Genomic DNA, 17,629 nt, shown 5'->3' with positions numbered 1-17,629 from the left:
AGGTACTTGACAGTAAGTACAACTGTGAAGTCCATGGGGCTGCTTAGTAAATGATAGAGGCTAAGTCAGGTTGGATAGTGGTGCCGTGAGAGTTGTCTTCTTCTTCAAACTCAGATACTGTTCTTCACCTGCTGCGCCATCTTTGAGTTTCCTACTTTCTTCCTCCTACACTGGGCTCTCCGTGAGCAGATACTAATTCCTACCCAAGCTAGAAGAAACTCATGAAGCCTCTGCGGCTGGAGAAGAAGTTGATTCATTTCACCAGCTCGTGTGTGCTTCATTGAAGGCTGCTGGGCAGTTTTAACCCATTCTTGTTGTCTTAGATTTTAGCGTTTATGTTTGCCTTCACTTTTTTTTGGCTTTAAATTAAATTTTCTTTCTGACCTTGGCTACTTTATTTATTTGTAAACAATTTAAGTAGATTATTTTTTGGGAGGGTGAGAAATGATATTGTGGATAAGACAGTTTATAGGCCCAAAAGTAAGCTCCCCCCACCCCTTTGCACAAGTGAGTGCTTCTGCATGGTTGCTTCCTCTTCCGTTTATCCATGCATAAACACTTTTTGGTTTCCTCCCAGTAGAAATGGTAGCAGACATGCATTCTTGTGTAGCTTTGCTTTGTGGATAGATTTGGTTGTTGAAATTGCTGTAGAGTTAGGTGTCGCTGTAGATTTCCTACATTGAACCATGATGGATGACTTGAAACCTGCTATTCCAAATACCAGCTTCTGGTACTACCTCCTCCATGCCCACTGCCTGAGTAAATCCTTGTAGGATCACACCTGCAATGCGATGTTCTCAGGCTTCCCTCCTTTCCTTAACACGTTTAGTTGGTCTTCCTCTCTCCCTGCCTTCCAAACAAAATTGTGAAGAAAAAACACACAATACATTTTGATATTTATTGAACATCTTTTAGGCATTTATTACATTGATTTAGTTGAGATTAATATTCTTTGTTAGTCTCTTAGCCATCTTACAGAAGCAAAGAAGGTATAGAAACAGAAAAATGAGGGAAGGTGTCCAGCATTCAAATCAAGTTTTTAATATGAAATTAGCATGTTAAAATGTAAATATGTTAAATTATAAAAATAATATGTAAAATTATAAAGAAAAGTTCTGTACATATAGAATATACTATACCACTATATGTAAGGAACTTCATCCTCCCCTCCCCAGGAAAGAGTAAGTTGTTAATTTGTAGTATGCTGGTGAAAAATGAGTATTTTGTGTACTGGTTTGTCTTGTGGTTGTCTTTCTAGATTTTATCATCTTGAAGTTAGTTTTTTCTGATTGAAGTAACTTTAATTGAAGTTTTTGTAAGCCATAACTGAATTCTGATGCTGTTTATTTTAAATTCTAGATGAGCTTAGCATGGAAGTATGATCTGTGAGAGATCTATAACAGAGAGTATTCTTTGATGGGATCTTTCTTTAATTTCTCTCTCTCTCTCTCTCTCTCTGTGTGTGTGTGTGTGTGTGTGTGTGTGTGTGTGTGTGTGTGTGTGTATACTTGTGTACCTGCACACATCAGTTTGAGGCCAGAAGAGGGCATCAGATCCCCTGGAGTTGGAGTTATAGGCAGCTGTGAGCCATCTGACATGGATTCTGGGAACTGAAAGCAGTCATTTGGAAGAGCAGCCAGTGTTCTCTACCCTGAAACTGTCTCGTTAGCCTCTGATGGAATTTTTCTGATTGTTAGCAATTATTGGAAATTTAAATGGGAATGAATATCTCTTGGGTTTATTATTATTAGCATGCATCTTCCAAGCATGGGTTCTAGGATCATGTTTCTGAGAAAGCAGGTAGCTATACTAGTCTGAAGTTCTTAGTGTCACAAAATTACATTCTTCACTTACATAGTTCCAGTGAATTGAATAATATTTGTATGGGGTATTTAATGGATGCTCTGTTAAGTGTTAATTAGGGTAAAGGGAAAGATTTATTAAGTAATTTTACCCTACTTATAAATTTATTATTATGTGGTATGTGCCAAAATTCCATTATCAAAACTCTTACCCTTTGGTGGAGAACATGGTTAGCAAGGATTCTAAGGCAGTTCTTTTAAAAAGGAATTAATTTGGAGAAAGTCAGCATGGTTCTCTTTCTCAGGACTTAGAGTGTAGACAGATTTTATGACCGCCTGTGTCTCGGGTGAGGAGTTTTAGTGTGACAGAGGTGGTGTCTATTGTGATAAAGCGATCTGAAAGATGGCAGCTGATTTTGAACAAATCCATTCTTTTCTGATGGGAAAAATATGACATCTTAAACAAAGTGATCTGAAAGATGGCAGCTGATTTTAAACAAATCCATTCTTTTCTGATGGGAAAAATATGACATCTTAAATGGTGGCTGAAATTAAAGGAAATCCTTTAATATCTGTTTATGCAACAAGACATATCTTACTTTTCTCATTTGCAGAATGTTCTGTATATGGAATTACAAGTCAATTACACGTAGATTAAAAGTAGTGATACTTGTAAATATGCAGAAAGTTGTTAATAAAAGTGATTCAGGTATTGTTCTGAGGACAGGAATACAGTGGTGAGCATCAAAGATAATTTTTCTCTTAGGTATCATAGCATAATAGCTACATAGAAGAGTAACTAGGTACAGGGTAGCGGGGGAAACTGGGTAGATGATAGTGGGCACAGGCAGTAGAGTGTTCTAGAAGACAGAGAAGGCACGCTGGTAGAAGTGACCTCTTACTGTGTCAGACGAGGGAAGGGGATGTTACTGTAAGAGTAACATGGGTGATGGCATACAAAGGACAGAGAAGCAAGAGAACACTTGTATTTCTGATCCAAAAGAAATTGGTGTGCCTGGGTCAAAAGTAACTGGCGCGCGCGTGTGTGTGTGTGTGTGTGTGTGTGTGTATGTGTGTGTGTATGTGTGCGCATTTTGAGGAAAATATTTATAACTGATAGGTTAGAGGAGACATGTTTTCACTACCTAGTGGGAATAAGAGATATGCTTGCTATTTAATGTAAGTATAACTAGGATTCATTAAGAAATTGATGTCTTTCTTTTTCTATGATTCAGCAATCCTGGTGAGCAAAGTGGTATCTAATTTAAGGATATAGTCTTTTACTTTTATACTTCATGTTTTTTATAAATTATAGTCATATTTATATAGGGTTGGTAATGCTTTAAATATGCTATTTGTTTATTTAAATTTAAAGTTGAATTAAAATTATTTTTTTTTACTATTTTTCATTATGCCTGTATGTGTGTGGAGGTAATACATTTGCGTGTAGGTACCTGCATGAGCCAGAGATGTTTGATCCTTCTGGGACTGGAGTTGTAGGCAGTTGTGAGCTGGAAGATGAGGGTCCTAAGACCCAAGCTGGGTTGTTTGCAAGAGCACAACATTTTTTTAGCCACTAAGCTAGCTTTCTAACTCCATTTCATTGCATTTTTTTAGTTAAATAGATAGCTTTGTCTTTCTTCAATCATCTTTTCCTTCAATGTTTCACTATTTTAAAAAAGATTTACTCATTTTTATTTTATGTGTGCAAGTGTTTTGTTTTCATGCATGTTTGTACACCATGTGCATGCCTGGTACCCACAGAAGCCGAAGAGGTTGTTGGATCCTCTGGAACTGGATTTATGGATGGTTGTGAGCCTCCACATGAGTGGTGGGAACCGAACCCAGGTCTTCTGCAGTAGGAGTCTTAACTGCAGAGCTACCTCTCGGGCCCCAGAAGCATAGCTCAGACTGGTCTTGCTCATGATCCTCTTTCCCCTTCCTCTTCAGTGTATCCTGCTGCTAGTGTATTCACCATTATAGTCTCTGTTGACTATTTTTAAAGGCAAGATTCAATCTCTATTTTGGGTATAGTAGATCTTTTAATTTAGAATCAGTATATAAAATTTTCGATTTTTTTTTCTTCCCACTATTCCTATATTCAGCTACATTTTGTGAAACTAAATGTGAATCTGTTATAGAGGCTTAATCAAAGTATTTCTTTCTTTTTTTTTTAATAATTTATTTCTTTAAATTTCATTTTACATTCCAACCTCAGTTCTCCCTCCCGCTCCTCTTCCTGTCCTCTCCTTACCCCTCCCCCTCCCCCTCCACTCCTCATCACAGGTAAGGGCTCCCATGGGGAGTCAAATAGTCTGGCACTTTAAGTTGGGGCAGGACCAAGCCTCTGTCCCATGCATTAAGGCTGAGCCTGGCATCGCACCATAGGGAATGTGCCCCAACAAACTAGCTCTTTTAACCCAAGTCTTTCAATCCTCAGTCTAGCTCACATAGTTTGTTAATCACTTTAGGGTTAGCTATGAACCAAATACAGTTGTCTATCATGAAGTTCTTTTATAATATGAAATGACCCGTTTTGGTTTGTTTTCCTGTATGATGCAAAGAGGATAAACCAAAAATGCAGATATTATATAGCTCTTTATCCTAATTAGATAGGGTCAGATTTGTTACCTCTAAACACTTAGTAATGTTCTAATAACCAGTTAAGCAATATTTTGCAATAGACTTTTGAAGGATGTCCTATTTTTAAAATGATGATAAAATATACTCTTAAAAGTTAAATACAAATATAAATAAGAATAGATTGCTAAAGATTGGGTTAGAAACATTGAACTTTTATAGCCCTTATACATTTTTCCTCTTCTCTTTTTATTTATTCTTCTCTCATACAATACATCTTGACTGCAGCCTCCCCCTCCTCCCGTTTCCTCTCCCCCCTCCCCTCTCCCCAGACCCCCTGCTCCTCTGTCTCCCTCAGAAAAGAGCAGGCCTCCAGTGACACCAGCCGAACATGATGTAATAAAACACAGTGAGACTAGGCACAAACCCTCACATCAAGACAGCATGAGGCAACCCGGAGGAGGAGAAGTGTCCCAGGCGAAAGAGTCAGACACACCCATTGTTAGGAGTCCCACAAACACTACACAATCACAGCATGTTCACAGAGGACCTGTCACAGGCCCATGCAGACATCATGACTGCCTTCAGTCTCTGTGAGCCCCAGGAGCCCTGCCTAGATGCTTCTGTAAGCTGTGCTCTCCTGGTGTCCTCCATCCCCTTGGTTCGTACAGGCCTTCCTCCTCCCCTTCTGAGGAGTTCTCCCAGCTCTGCCTAATGTTTGGGTGTGGTAGACCCTACAGTTTTAGTTTCACTATGTTAACGTAGTTTGTATTCATCAGTAATAGCAGAGCAACATAGACAGTCAAGTATGTTTTTAGATGACAGGACTTAAGTGTAATGAAAGTAGCAAAATTAAGGTATTTATATTAATTAGTAAGTTACTATAGGAAGTAACAGAAAGTCTTGTTGATGATTTTTGCCAATTATTGTATATCTTTTGATCTTCCACCATAATGCTTAGATTCCTAGATCAGTAGCATATCTCTGTTGTTAGAACTGAACACCTTGTGGTTATAAATATGCTAGGCTTGGTTTTGGTTGCTTTGAGGATTTGTAACCAATGGGTGAGATAGAGATTGGACTATAGTGATTATATTGATAACTAATTGGAGTTAGGGTAAGAGTTCTCATGGATAAAGGCTTGAAATATAGAAATTAATAGTGTTATCAAGAAGCCTGAAAAAAATGAAAAATTCTCTCAATAGGGAAAGAGAATTTCTACTTTATCATGAAATAAAAACTCCACATTGGCCCAAAGCCTGAAGTAATATAAACTGAATTTTAAAAAGATGACCATAAATAATCCTATGGTGCGAATTTAGACCTTTAATGAATTGGGAAATGTGTTCAAAACCTCTTATTTTTCACTTCCAGATTTAGAAAAGAGCTGCGAGAACCAGCAGAAAATTTGCAGGAGTAATGGGAAACAATTTCTCACCCTACTCTAGAGGTCTAGAGTCTACCCACTTAGAGTCTCTAGGGTCATGACTGTCTTTATTTTCAATTCACTCTAATGCTTGTATCAGATGTCAAAGCCAGTGCCGTGTTATATCCAGTGAATTGATTGGCTACTAAAGTGGGAAAAGATTGTTATTTTTGGCTGTTTAAATTGCCAGATCATATAGTATTTGCCTAGAACTTATTTTAATCACTTAGTTAATAAATATTCTGTGGTAGAAATTGCCATTGCCTGTGTTTTGATTTCAGAGTAACTGTTTTCAGATTATCAACAGTTAATGCCTTTTTGTAAAGTGCAGATCAGAGTTAACTTTTATATATTTCTTTTCCCTCCAGGAACCAAACAACTTAAACATATTTTGTTAAAAGATGTGGACACTATTTTTGAATGTAAATTATGCCGTAGTCTCTTCAGAGGATTACCAAATTTAATTACCCATAAGAAATTCTACTGCCCACCAAGTCTCCAAATGGATGACAGTAAGTTTAGTTTTATTCATACATTCAGTTATACATTTTAGAGTTAAGTAGTTAAGTTTTTTTACTGCTTCTATGTATTTTGCATTAAAGTGGTATAATATCTAGTTATAGATAATTCAGTGATAGAACATAAAATGAAACACTTGACACTGTTATATTCAGTTTTTTGGATAGTACATTTTTCACTTGGATTTGTCTAATCTATGAGTTTAAATCTCTGAGTGTATCTATTTGTATTGAAATATTGAGGATTGTTTTTTAATGTTTATGTCGTTCATATAGTTAGCATTTGAAAGTTACAATATTAATGCTGGCTTTAAGGGAGAAATTTTATGGTATATTTCTTTTAATTTAACAACTTGTTGCTAAATATGATTGATCACTTAAATGAGAATGTGTCCAGTGAATGGCAAAGAATGCTAATGGTCTTTGTGAAACCAAATGTCTGAACTAAATGTACTTTTCTGTGTGAATATATAAGTAATGTGTATGTTGTCATTATTTTCCTGCTTTCAAGAATCAATGTAAATTCTTTAAAACAGATACCATAGATACATTGTGAATCTTTTGTATTTTTCAGCTTACCTTTTTTTTTTTTTTTTTTTTTTTTTTTTTTGTTTTTTGTTTTTTGAAGTTAGGGAGAGATAATACAAAACCTGAATAGCAAATTATTTCTTTAATTATTACCAAACTGCGTTAACTATATTATGGGGGTAGATAAAATAAATATTTCATACTTGTTTAGAAATTTTTACGTGAAGAATATGGTTATATTTTATGGAAACTCATTTATAAGATAACTCTTCATGGTGTTTTTTCCATCCAGGGATCCTGGGTTATGGGAACTTTGGGTTGGTTTTACCAGTCTAAAACTTTGAGACTAAAAACAATAACATTTTTAATGTTTATTTTTGTTTTGTTTTTCAAGACAGGGTTTCTCTGTGTAGCCCTGGCTGTCTTGAAACTTGCTCTGTAGACCATGCTGGCCTCAAACTCAGAGATCTACCTGCCTCTGCCTCCTGAGTGCTGTAATTAAAGGTGTGGGCCACCACTGCCTGGCTATTTTTATTGTTTAAGACAATCCACGTGCTTGCATTTGAGCTTATTGAACTTTTTATTATTCAGCTATAAATTAAAAGGTAGTATAGAGGAGTCAGTTTAAAATCTAACATTTTAATTAAAGTACTGTTTTATTTCTTGGTGTTCTTCATTATATGTAGGTTGTAGAGGTAATTTACATAGTGCAAATGATAAATGGATTTGCCAGTTTATTATGCATTCTTCTTGGCAGTTGTCTATATACTGTCATGAAAGTATTACCACACTGCTTTACTATTACAAAACAAAGAAGAGCTGAGAAGATGGCTTTTGTCATACAGGCTTGAGGATCAGAGTTTGTGTCTCCAGAACCCACACAGAGACAGGGTGGGCATGGTGACCTGCCTGTAGCTACAGCCTCAGAAAGTGGAAATGGGAATCCTTAAAAGCTAGCAGACTAGCAAGACACATTAGGGAGTTGTAGGTTTGATTAAGAGAGCCTGCCTCAGTGAATAATGTGAGTGATGGAGGGTGATTCCCAACATCAGCTGGGGTCTCCATATGCATACATATATACACATATCCACACACGAGCACCCACATGTGTAAACATAGTCACACCCAAGCACACCCATGAAAAATGAAGAAAAAAAGAAAAAAGGATTAGAAGAACTATAGTGGATTATGTTGTGATTTCTAAATAGTTATGAGGTTTAGTATTGTATTTGCAACTAGAGTTTAGAATTGTATGTGGAAACATGCTAATACCATCCAGCCTGGCTGCAGCAGACTATTTGGTTGCCTGTAGAGGGGGTTGCTATTGCACAAGGCAGTAAAACTAGCTCTATTTGTAGACTAATAGTTTTTAACTAGTTGTTTCAGTAAAATTTTGTCATGTTGAGAAAATTGTGTAAGACTGGGTTTTTATACCTCCTGTCATTTATTTTGGCTTGCAAATAGTTTATTTTTTTTTAAAATTTCTGTGAGATGTTTAACTGTCCCATCAGAATTAAGCTACATTGTTTATTAGACTTACGTTAGCTCGAATACTACTATATTATATTAAAAATCATTTATATATAGTAGCATCCTTCCTGATATTTTATCCATCCTGGGTTGTAAGAACTTGAGTTGGCTTTGGGACTGTAAAATTTTCAGACTAAAAGTAAGTAATAGTATTTTTACTGTTTAGGACTGTCCATGTGCTTATGTATTTTATAATAAGGGAACTTAGAAGAAGAAGGAGCTCTTCAGATTTTACCTTTCTCATCTAATGATAAAGTTTTAATTTAGTTAACAACTAGGTTTTTATTCATAAAATGCTAAAAAGTAGATAATGCTATAAAAAAAGAACATGTCCTACTAAAAGATAAGCTTCATTATGTATTTTAAAACACAGTTAGAACAGGTTAATTGTTTTGGGTTAAATCAATTGTTTTTTTCCTTAACAGACCTTCCTGATGTAAATGATAAGCAAAGCCAAGCCATAAATGATCTTCTAGAAGCCATATATCCAAGAGTGGACAAGAGAGAGTATATTATTAAGCTAGAACCCATAGAAACCAATCAGAATGCAGTGTTTCAATATATTTCAAGGACTGATAATACTGCTGAAGTCACAGAGTCAAGCAGTGCGCCTGAACAAACTGAAGTTCAGATCCAGGAGACAAGTACGGAGCAGCCGAAAGCAGTCCCGGACACAGACACAGACACAGACGTGGTGGGAGCCGTGGAAGCTCCTCCTGTAGAGATTGTTGTAGACGAAGCTGCACCCCCCGCCGAGGAGCAACCTCGGGAATCACAGGCTGACTTGGAAACGTCTGATAGTTCTGACCTTGGTCACCAGTTGATATGTTGTCTTTGTAGAAAAGAATTCAATTCTAGACGAGGTGTTCGTCGTCACATTCGGAAAGTACACAAGAAAAAGATGGAAGAACTAAAGAAGTACATTGAAACACAAAAGACTCCAAACCAGACTTCGAAAGGACGCAGTAAGGGTGTTCTAGTTTCATTAAGTAGGAGTTGTCCAGTTTGTTGTAAATCATTTGCTACAAAAGCGAATGTAAGGAGGCATTTTGATGAAGTTCATAGAGGACTGAGGAGGGATTCAATTACTCCTGATAAAGCAACAAAGCCTGGGCAACCTTTGTTCCTGGATCCCGCTTCTCCTAAAAAATCTTTTAAGACTCGAAAACAAAAGTCTCCAAAGGCTGAATACAATTTAACTGCATGCAAATGCCTCCTTTGCAAGAGGAAATATAGTTCACAAATAATGCTTAAGAGACATATGCAAATTGTCCACAAGATAACTCTTTCCGCTGCAAACTCCAAACGAGAGAAAGGCCCAAACAATACTGCCAACAGTTCAGAAATAAAAGTTAAAGTTGAACCCACAGATTCTGTAGAATCTTCACCCCCTTCTCTTACCCATTCTCCACAGAGTGAATTAAAGGGAACAAATCATTCAAACGAGAAAAAGAGCACACCGGCAACACAGAAAAATAAAGTTAAACAAGACTCTGAGAGCCCTAAATCAGCTAGTCCTTCTGCTGCAGGTGGCCAACAGAAAGCCAGGAAACCAAAACTTTCAGCTGGCTTTGACTTTAAGCAACTTTACTGTAAACTCTGTAAACGCCAGTTTACTTCCAAGCAGAACTTGACTAAACACATTGAGTTGCACACAGATGGAAATAACATTTATGTTAAATTCTACAAGTGTCCTCTCTGTACTTATGAAACTCGTCGGAAACGTGATGTGATAAGACATATAACTGTGGTTCATAAAAAGTCATCTCGCTACCTTGGGAAAATCACAGCCAGTTTAGAGATCAGAGCTATAAAAAAGCCCATTGATTTTGTTCTAAACAAAGTGGCAAAAAGAGGCCCTTCAAGGGATGAAGCGAAACATAACGACTCAAACCCTGATGGCACTTCCAATTCTCCTAATAAAAAGTATGAAGTAGCTGATGTCGGCATTGAAGTGAAAGTCACAAAAAACTTCTCTCTTCACAGATGCAATAAGTGTGGAAAGGCATTTGCCAAAAAGACTTACCTAGAACATCATAAGAAAACACATAAGGCAAATGCTACCAATTCACCTGAAGGAAACAAAACCAAAGGCCGAAGTACAAGATCTAAGGCTCTTGTCTGGTGAGGAACAGTTAGAGTTTTGTCCCCCCCTCCCCCTCATCGAACCCAAAAACCCAAATCATTTGGCCATAATTTGTAGCTGGTTCCATTTTAACATGCATTTTCTTTTTTAAATCATATAGCAGTAGGAAATGCAAGAGGGATGGTTATTGCTTCTATCTCTCGGTGACCTTTATTCCAGTAGCTTGGGAACAAAAGTTAATTTGAGAACTTGCCCTCCACAGGACAATGCAATGTAGTTGTAGGTAGATGACACAGGCTCAGTTCTTTTGTTTTAATGTTGTAAAATACATTCATTTATTTTGGTCTATGTTTACATAGGAATCTCATGTTTAACTAACTTGCACAGGTTTAATTTGACTCAGTCTACTAATTTTATTTAGTCTACTAATCCTAATGCATTGTAGGAAAGTTAAATATATTAGAATGAATTTATGAAGGAGATAATCCTTGGATAAAACATTTTAAGGCACTGTAATTATTGTAAAAATGTGTAGGTTAAACAAGTTAGTACATAGAAAAAGAAAATCTCCAGATGGAATTTAGAAGAAATTAACATTTCTTATTTACTTTTAGTACACTGCTTCCAGAGGAAGGAGGAAAGTTAGTAAACAAAAGTTTGAATTTTTTCCTTCCCTTTGGAAGTATGTGTTAGTGAGTTTTTAAGTTTGATCTATAGGAGAAAGATTTTTTAAGGTACATATACTTGTTTCCCTTTCTGTTTAATAAACTTATAAGTGATCATTTCAACGTAGTTAGTATTATTCAGTAGTGATCTCTGTGTGTGTGACAGAGAGAGAAAGAGAGAGGAAGAGAGAGAGACAGAGAAAGAGACAGAGGGGGAGAGAGAGAGAGAGAGGGAGAGAGAGAGAGAGAGAGGTTGTGACTAAAAGGAAAGAAAAACTCCTTTTTGGAAGGAAGAACAGTTCTACTTTTTAAAGTTTTGGAACAGATTATTTTTAAAATGCAGTGTAAAATAAGGAGTGGATTCCCAATACTTGTTTTCATAAGTCTATATATTTTTAAAGTTTGCTTGTAGCACCTTTGCTCCTTGCAATTAGACATTTAATGTACTTAGTGCTAAATAAGCTTGAGATACAGGCTCTAAAGCAAAGGTCTTCGTTTGAGTGGTTAGCAGGTTAATGTGGTTTGATTGTCACATTGTTTTAACTTGTGTGGAAGACTTGAGGGGAAATCATCCTTTAGAAGTCATTTACTGTTGTGTAATTTTAAGGTCAAGGTTTTATTGGTAAACTCAAAAGTGTTCATTTATTCCCATTTCTCCTCAGATAACTTCAAGTGATGTACGAAAAGGTTTGGAGTTCATTTTTGTGGAAAGACTTTAAGTTGTTAGAACCACTAAACGTCTTCACATGGTACTATGAGGAAAAAAAAAAAAAAGAACATTTTCATAAATTTTCAACTGTAACTGCTGATTTCTGACTAAAACAATAACCATCTAACCAGTTTCTAAGGCAATGCCCATCCTAGCACTTTTGAGTAGCTGTGATATTATATAGTGTCTTCATAGACCTTGTACATATGGTCTACAGTTTCTACAAAAATGTTGGGAATTTTGCTTTCCAATTAATTTGTTGATTAAAATGATCAACAACCTTAAGAAAATAATAGTTTTTAATTGATAGAAACTTTGTATTCTTAGTGGTTTAAGTTTATTTCACTTTACATGCAAAATTTTATCTAGATTATATAGGTAAATATGATTTTTGTAGAAAGTATGTTAGGATCAAAAGATAAATTACTATCAATATATTATGAATATTTAGTAGCCTACTGAATATTTATAATTATTTTGCATCCACTTATATTTGAGTTTTCTTTAGCACTTAAATGTTTGAAAGTTTTATTCTAAAATATATACTACAAAGAAAGTTCCAGTTCATTTTGTGCATAGATCATTATTACATTTATCATTTGTAAACATTAGGAGTTTTTATGAAGATTAAACATTCCCCTATTTTTCTTTAAATTTTATATGAAGCACTTTAATGATAGATGCGATCTTATTTCTCAGTTCCTATTTTTTTAAAGAACACACATTTACTAATGTTTATATGAAGGTAATAAATAGTTTACTAATAATATCTTATAGATGCAGACAATCCATATGCAACCACTTATGTTTCTAGTTTATTTCTTTAAATGTTGCTGAAAAAGGAAGATAGGGATGTCCATCCTAAATTTTTTCTCCCAAGGAAAAATTTTAAATGACCACTTTAGATAATATTTGATTCCTACTGTAAAATTAAAAATAATGAATTCTTGTCCATCTTTTGTAATCACGATTTTAGGAAAAAAAGAAATACATCTATCTTTATGAAATTTTGGGCAGGTTTTTGTGTATCAATATTTTGTACTTTTAGGAAATAATTTTATTTTTTAGTAATTTGTGTCAAATTATTTTAAAAGGTACTGCAGAAAATATACCATGTTTTTATGTAGGTTCACAGCTGTACTTAGAATGGACCCTGTCCATCTGTATACTTTTTGTATAAATTTTTAAATGTCAAGATCTAGAAGGTCATAATAAAATGCTTCTATAGTTAGAAATACATTTACCCTTCTCAGTGCTTTGCACTAAAATATACTGTGAAAGGAAATTAGAAAGACTGTAATTGTTGCTGGAAATGTTCTATATTGAATGTACATGTTTTTGTTGGGAAAATGTACTATATATGATGAAAATAAACCGGACTAAAATTTATTTCAGCTAAATGTGCTTCAACACAGGTACATTGGTTGAAACTTAATGTTTTATTATTACATTTACTCAGTGACTATGAGCAGCTACACTTGAATTATATCCTGATAGTTTTATTTTTAAGAAGTAATGATTTTTCTTTAATTTAAAAACATAACTTTTCCACAGATGGAAAATTTGTACTTAGAGGTCTAACTTTAATGACTCATAGCATAATATATTTAGGGACCAAATGTGTAGTGGGTGGCATTTAATTTATAAGCATCTTCATTAGTTGCACATTATTAAACCTGTATTTTTGACATTTGCAAGGTGTTATTTTTTTTGTGTGCATTTCTACACACAATACATTCTCTGTTGACCTTTTCCAGTCTGCTTTACTTGTTAATTATTGCAGGAAAGAAAGAAAAATAGCTTGATCTTGGAGGAGGGCAGATAGTGGGAGCAGCTCGGTGAGGGCATTGTGTCGTAGACAACAGGCTACACTGGGACCAGTTTAGAATAAATAAGGGGATTTGAAAGTATATGTTTTTCCTCTTCCTTTCTGACCTGTGCATCTACCTTTTGGATTTACTGTGCCTGGAGCTTTTCTGCACACAATCTGTATGAACAAATGTTCATATGACTTTTTGTTAGTGTATTGTGAAGGGAGTTAGTAGCCATCTAAACTGGTCGTTTATATTTAGACCTGTCCCTGGTTTTAAAATTATATCCACTTATGCTGCTATTTGATAAAGAGTTTTTTGTTTTGTTTTGTTTTGTTTTTTTTTTTTCTAAGCCAGATGTGATGGTCCATGTCTGTAACCCAGCAATTAGGAAGCAGAGGCAGGGGAATTTTAAATGACTTCTTTAGATAAAATTGTAAAATTGAAAGTAATGAATTTTGTCCATCTGTTGTGATCAAGATTTTAGGAAAAAAAGAAATATGTCTCTTTTTATGAAATTTTAAAAGAATTTTTCCCAAGAGTTTATCTTCCTTCCTAAAGCCACCTCTTCCTGAGAGTGGGCAAGAACAGAAACAGTAACAGATACAGTTTATACTTGCACTTGTTTGGGTTGGTGCACTTGTAGTGCAGGTGAGAACTGGATGAGGTCTGGCTGACAATAGGCAAGGGTTCAATCCACACCTGACATTAAATACACAGGTGGGTTTGTTTCATCTTTAAAAAGAAACCCCTGGAAAGACAAATTATTAATTTTAACAGTTTTGTTTGTGTGAACTGAGATTTGCACAGGCGGCTTTCTTTGCTGGTGAAAAGTGCCTCCACATTTTTAAAAGAAATTATTTATTATATTGATTTGTAGGCACTAAACCCTACTACTGTGCTTTGAAACTATGGATGCAGCAGTGGAGAGCTGTGTGGTTTGCTGTGATTGCATGTTGTGAGAACAAGGAGTTATCCTATAGGCCTATGGCAGATGCATATGGAAATAGGCACAGTATCATTCCCTGTGTGACATGGCAAAAGGTCTTCAAATAGCATGACTACTGAAAACGGTATAGAAATGCCCCTAGGATTTGGAAATTTGGTTCCTAAGTTTCCTGCAGTGGCCCACAGGAATATTTTAGATCCTTATTTTGTAGTTGTAGAAATTACTTCTCTAATGGAATCTGTAGGCTATGAGGATTATGATTTAGCCATGGTTCTGAGAGTTGATCCAAAGCCAAGCTGTAGGATACATAGTATAATGTTGGCTTTGCTCTTAGACAAAGGCCCTCTGTGCTCTGTGCTTTTCTTTATACTCTGGTTTTATGAGCTAAATATCTAAGGATAGGCAGTCTTAGAAGCAGCCAAATGATTGATTTCCGAGGCACTAGGCACATGGTAAAATGCACAGTAAAAATGTTTCCTTCAACTTACTGACCAGTATTTTCCCCTCCTAATTCACCCTTCCTTTCTCTGATTTGCTTCTTTATCTCTTTCTTCTGAGCTTCTAGCTCCTACCTTGCCTTTTCCCTTCTGTTTGATTAAAAGAGATCATTAGTCTCAGACAGCTAAACCATGTGGGGAGGTAAGAATAAGAGCATGCAGTTCATTTTCTTCTGAATCTTCAGTGTTTCACACTGAATCGGGAGCAAGAGTATTTTCAGGGTTCTTCTCCTATTTTTTGATACCACACCTTCAGAAGCAAAGGGAAACTTAAAAACATAGATGCATCTAGTAGGGCAAAAGCCCAAATATAGAGGTTTTCGTATTTGTGTCTATTCTGCAGTTAATTGATTTGATTGTATGTTTTTGGAACCACGGAACTGATGGCGTGTAAGTTCCTACAATACCTAACACATTTCTTGGGTTTTGCCTTGTGGCTTGTGCTGGCCTCACATTCACAATCCTTCACCCTTAGCCTCCCCTGCTGGGAGTGGTGTGTGTTACCATGTCTGGTTCTAGCTCTCTTTTTATTATCTCAATATTGGTGGTTTGCTTTAGAAAATACTACCTTTAAGAAGAGTAATATTGAAAATGAAGATAAGTCTTAGTGATAGCTAATAATATTTTTGGAGTACTTGTATACCATGTACTCTGCTAACACTTTCTATGTGTAATGTCCCTAAACCCTGCTGATAGACCTATTAAGACCAGTTTCTTCATTATTCCCATTTTACAGAAAGAAAACTGAAGCTTGGAAGAGTTCAGTAACATGTTTATGCCACATAGCTACTAGGAAACAAAGTGTACACCCTTAGTCGACACAATCTTAACATTTGCACATTTTATCAAATGCAGAGTGATTCAGTACATTGTTGTCTTTTGGCAATTTACAGCAATGAGCTGGAGCTAGACTAGTTGGTAAAATGTTGGATCCACAAATTCTTTCCCTTGTGACCTTTGCAGATCTACTCCAATCTTCTCTGCCTTGGTTATTTCACCTATAAAATAGGACTGGGGTATTAATGGGTTTCTCAGAGGAGAAGATGAAAACTACATGCAAAATTCCGAGAACAGTGCCTGGCATGTTACCAAAAATGTTAGATATTGTTTCTAGAAAAGACTTGGATGGCACAATCAGTTGGGAGCTTTATCATTACTACTAAGTGAAGTTTAGATGGAAACTTGTGCGTTGGAAGAGAACTTGATTACACACCAGCTCTGTTGCTTTTGTACTTAATAGTCAGATGTTAGTAGCTTATCTTTCTCACAGTTTGCTTTTTTCCTTTTCATTTCTCTTGAAAAGATACTAGGGAGTTTCAAAAAAGTATGTTCATTGAAAATTTAGCTTTGTTTTTATGGCCTTTCCCTGTAAGCATCCATCTGTCTCAAAAAACTCATTGGCATCTGTTCTGTGACACAAATATTTTTGGTAATGTGCAAAATACTGACTTGGAGCAAATATTAATTAAATAACATTGCTGGGTTTTTAAAAATGAAATAAGCCTTATATGCAGTGTTGTTTGAAAGAAGTCATTCACTTATGGAAAGAATAGATTTTTCAGGGACACACTATGTATCTGAGTTGTGAATGTCTGGTGAGTGTGTTATGAAGAGATAAACAAGCCCACCGAGTGGCAGTCATTAATGGCAACACTCCAGTTTTCAGTTAAGCTCCTGCTGTTAAAATTACCTGCTGAAAGAGTTTGCTCACAAACCTGGCCATTCTTGGTCTTGTTTTTGACTTGGAGTTTTAGTTGTTGCAGTCAGCATCTCTGTGGACCTGTGTAGATCTTTGATCTTAAACTAAAGAAATGTGACTGCTTTTGTTATTTCTATAGTGGTGTTGAGAGTTGATTGAGTTCAGGGCCTTACTAATGTTACACAGGCGCTCTGCCACTGGACTGCCTGCCTCTTTAGCCCTTTCTTTTTAGAGATAGGGTCTCACTATGTACCTTGGGATGGCCTGAAACTTGCTGTGTAGTTCAGGATGGACTCGGGTTCAGGATTATCCCCCACAGACCCCTGAGTGCTGAGATTACAGGCTCTTGCCCTTCATGATGATTCTGGTACTCAAATGCTGGTACAGCCAAATTCTGCTACACAAAACTTGTGTCTAGAATCTGAGGCATATTTATGGCAAATGAAATAATGTTTAAATGATGGATTGATACGGTTAAATTAGCTACCTCTCAAAAGATAAAAACTCTGTTCTGGGTGCTTGAGCAATAATAACCAGCCTTCTGCCTTCAGTGCTCCATATAATCTGGCAACACCTTCAGAGCAGCTAATAATGTATTCAGATGAGATATTACGATGTAAGAATGAGCTTTAAGTGCATTTAGTTTTCATTATAATTTGGGTTTTGACTGTGGAACTTTGGTATCTCTATCTGGGAATGTACTGAAAACAAATTAGCTCTGAGAAATAAACTGTATTGTTTAGTCAGACATTCTCAGCTCTGCAAATGTTTTTAAGAAATAGTTGAGATTCTTGTTCAGTAGTAAGGTGTTAGCAGCCCTGAACTCCAA

The 17,629-nt window shown here is 35.9% G+C and overlaps 1 protein-coding gene across 3 annotated transcripts in view; it reads left to right on the top strand.

The window, feature by feature from the left end:
• Znf800 (zinc finger protein 800) overlaps window positions 1–17,629 on the top strand; it is a 47,314-nt gene that overhangs the window by 8,925 nt on the left and 20,760 nt on the right. For 2 of the 3 annotated variants that reach the window (XM_051175786.1, XM_051175785.1), the window contains exons 4-5: window positions 6,177–6,320; window positions 8,810–10,508. In XM_051175786.1, the coding sequence (XP_051031743.1) occupies window positions 6,177–6,320; window positions 8,810–10,508 (1,843 nt within the window). Of the gene's footprint in view, window positions 1–6,176; window positions 6,321–8,809; window positions 10,509–11,797; window positions 13,538–17,629 lie in introns of those variants that run through there. The other variant, XM_051175787.1, reaches the window with a different exon arrangement.

The sequence above is a fragment of the Phodopus roborovskii genome, unplaced genomic scaffold (genome assembly GCF_943737965.1).
Source record: "Phodopus roborovskii unplaced genomic scaffold, PHOROB, whole genome shotgun sequence".
Taxonomy (NCBI): domain Eukaryota; kingdom Metazoa; phylum Chordata; class Mammalia; order Rodentia; family Cricetidae; genus Phodopus; species Phodopus roborovskii.
Note: the sequence above shows the minus strand (reverse complement) of the source record. Positions and strands in the feature narration are given on the sequence as shown.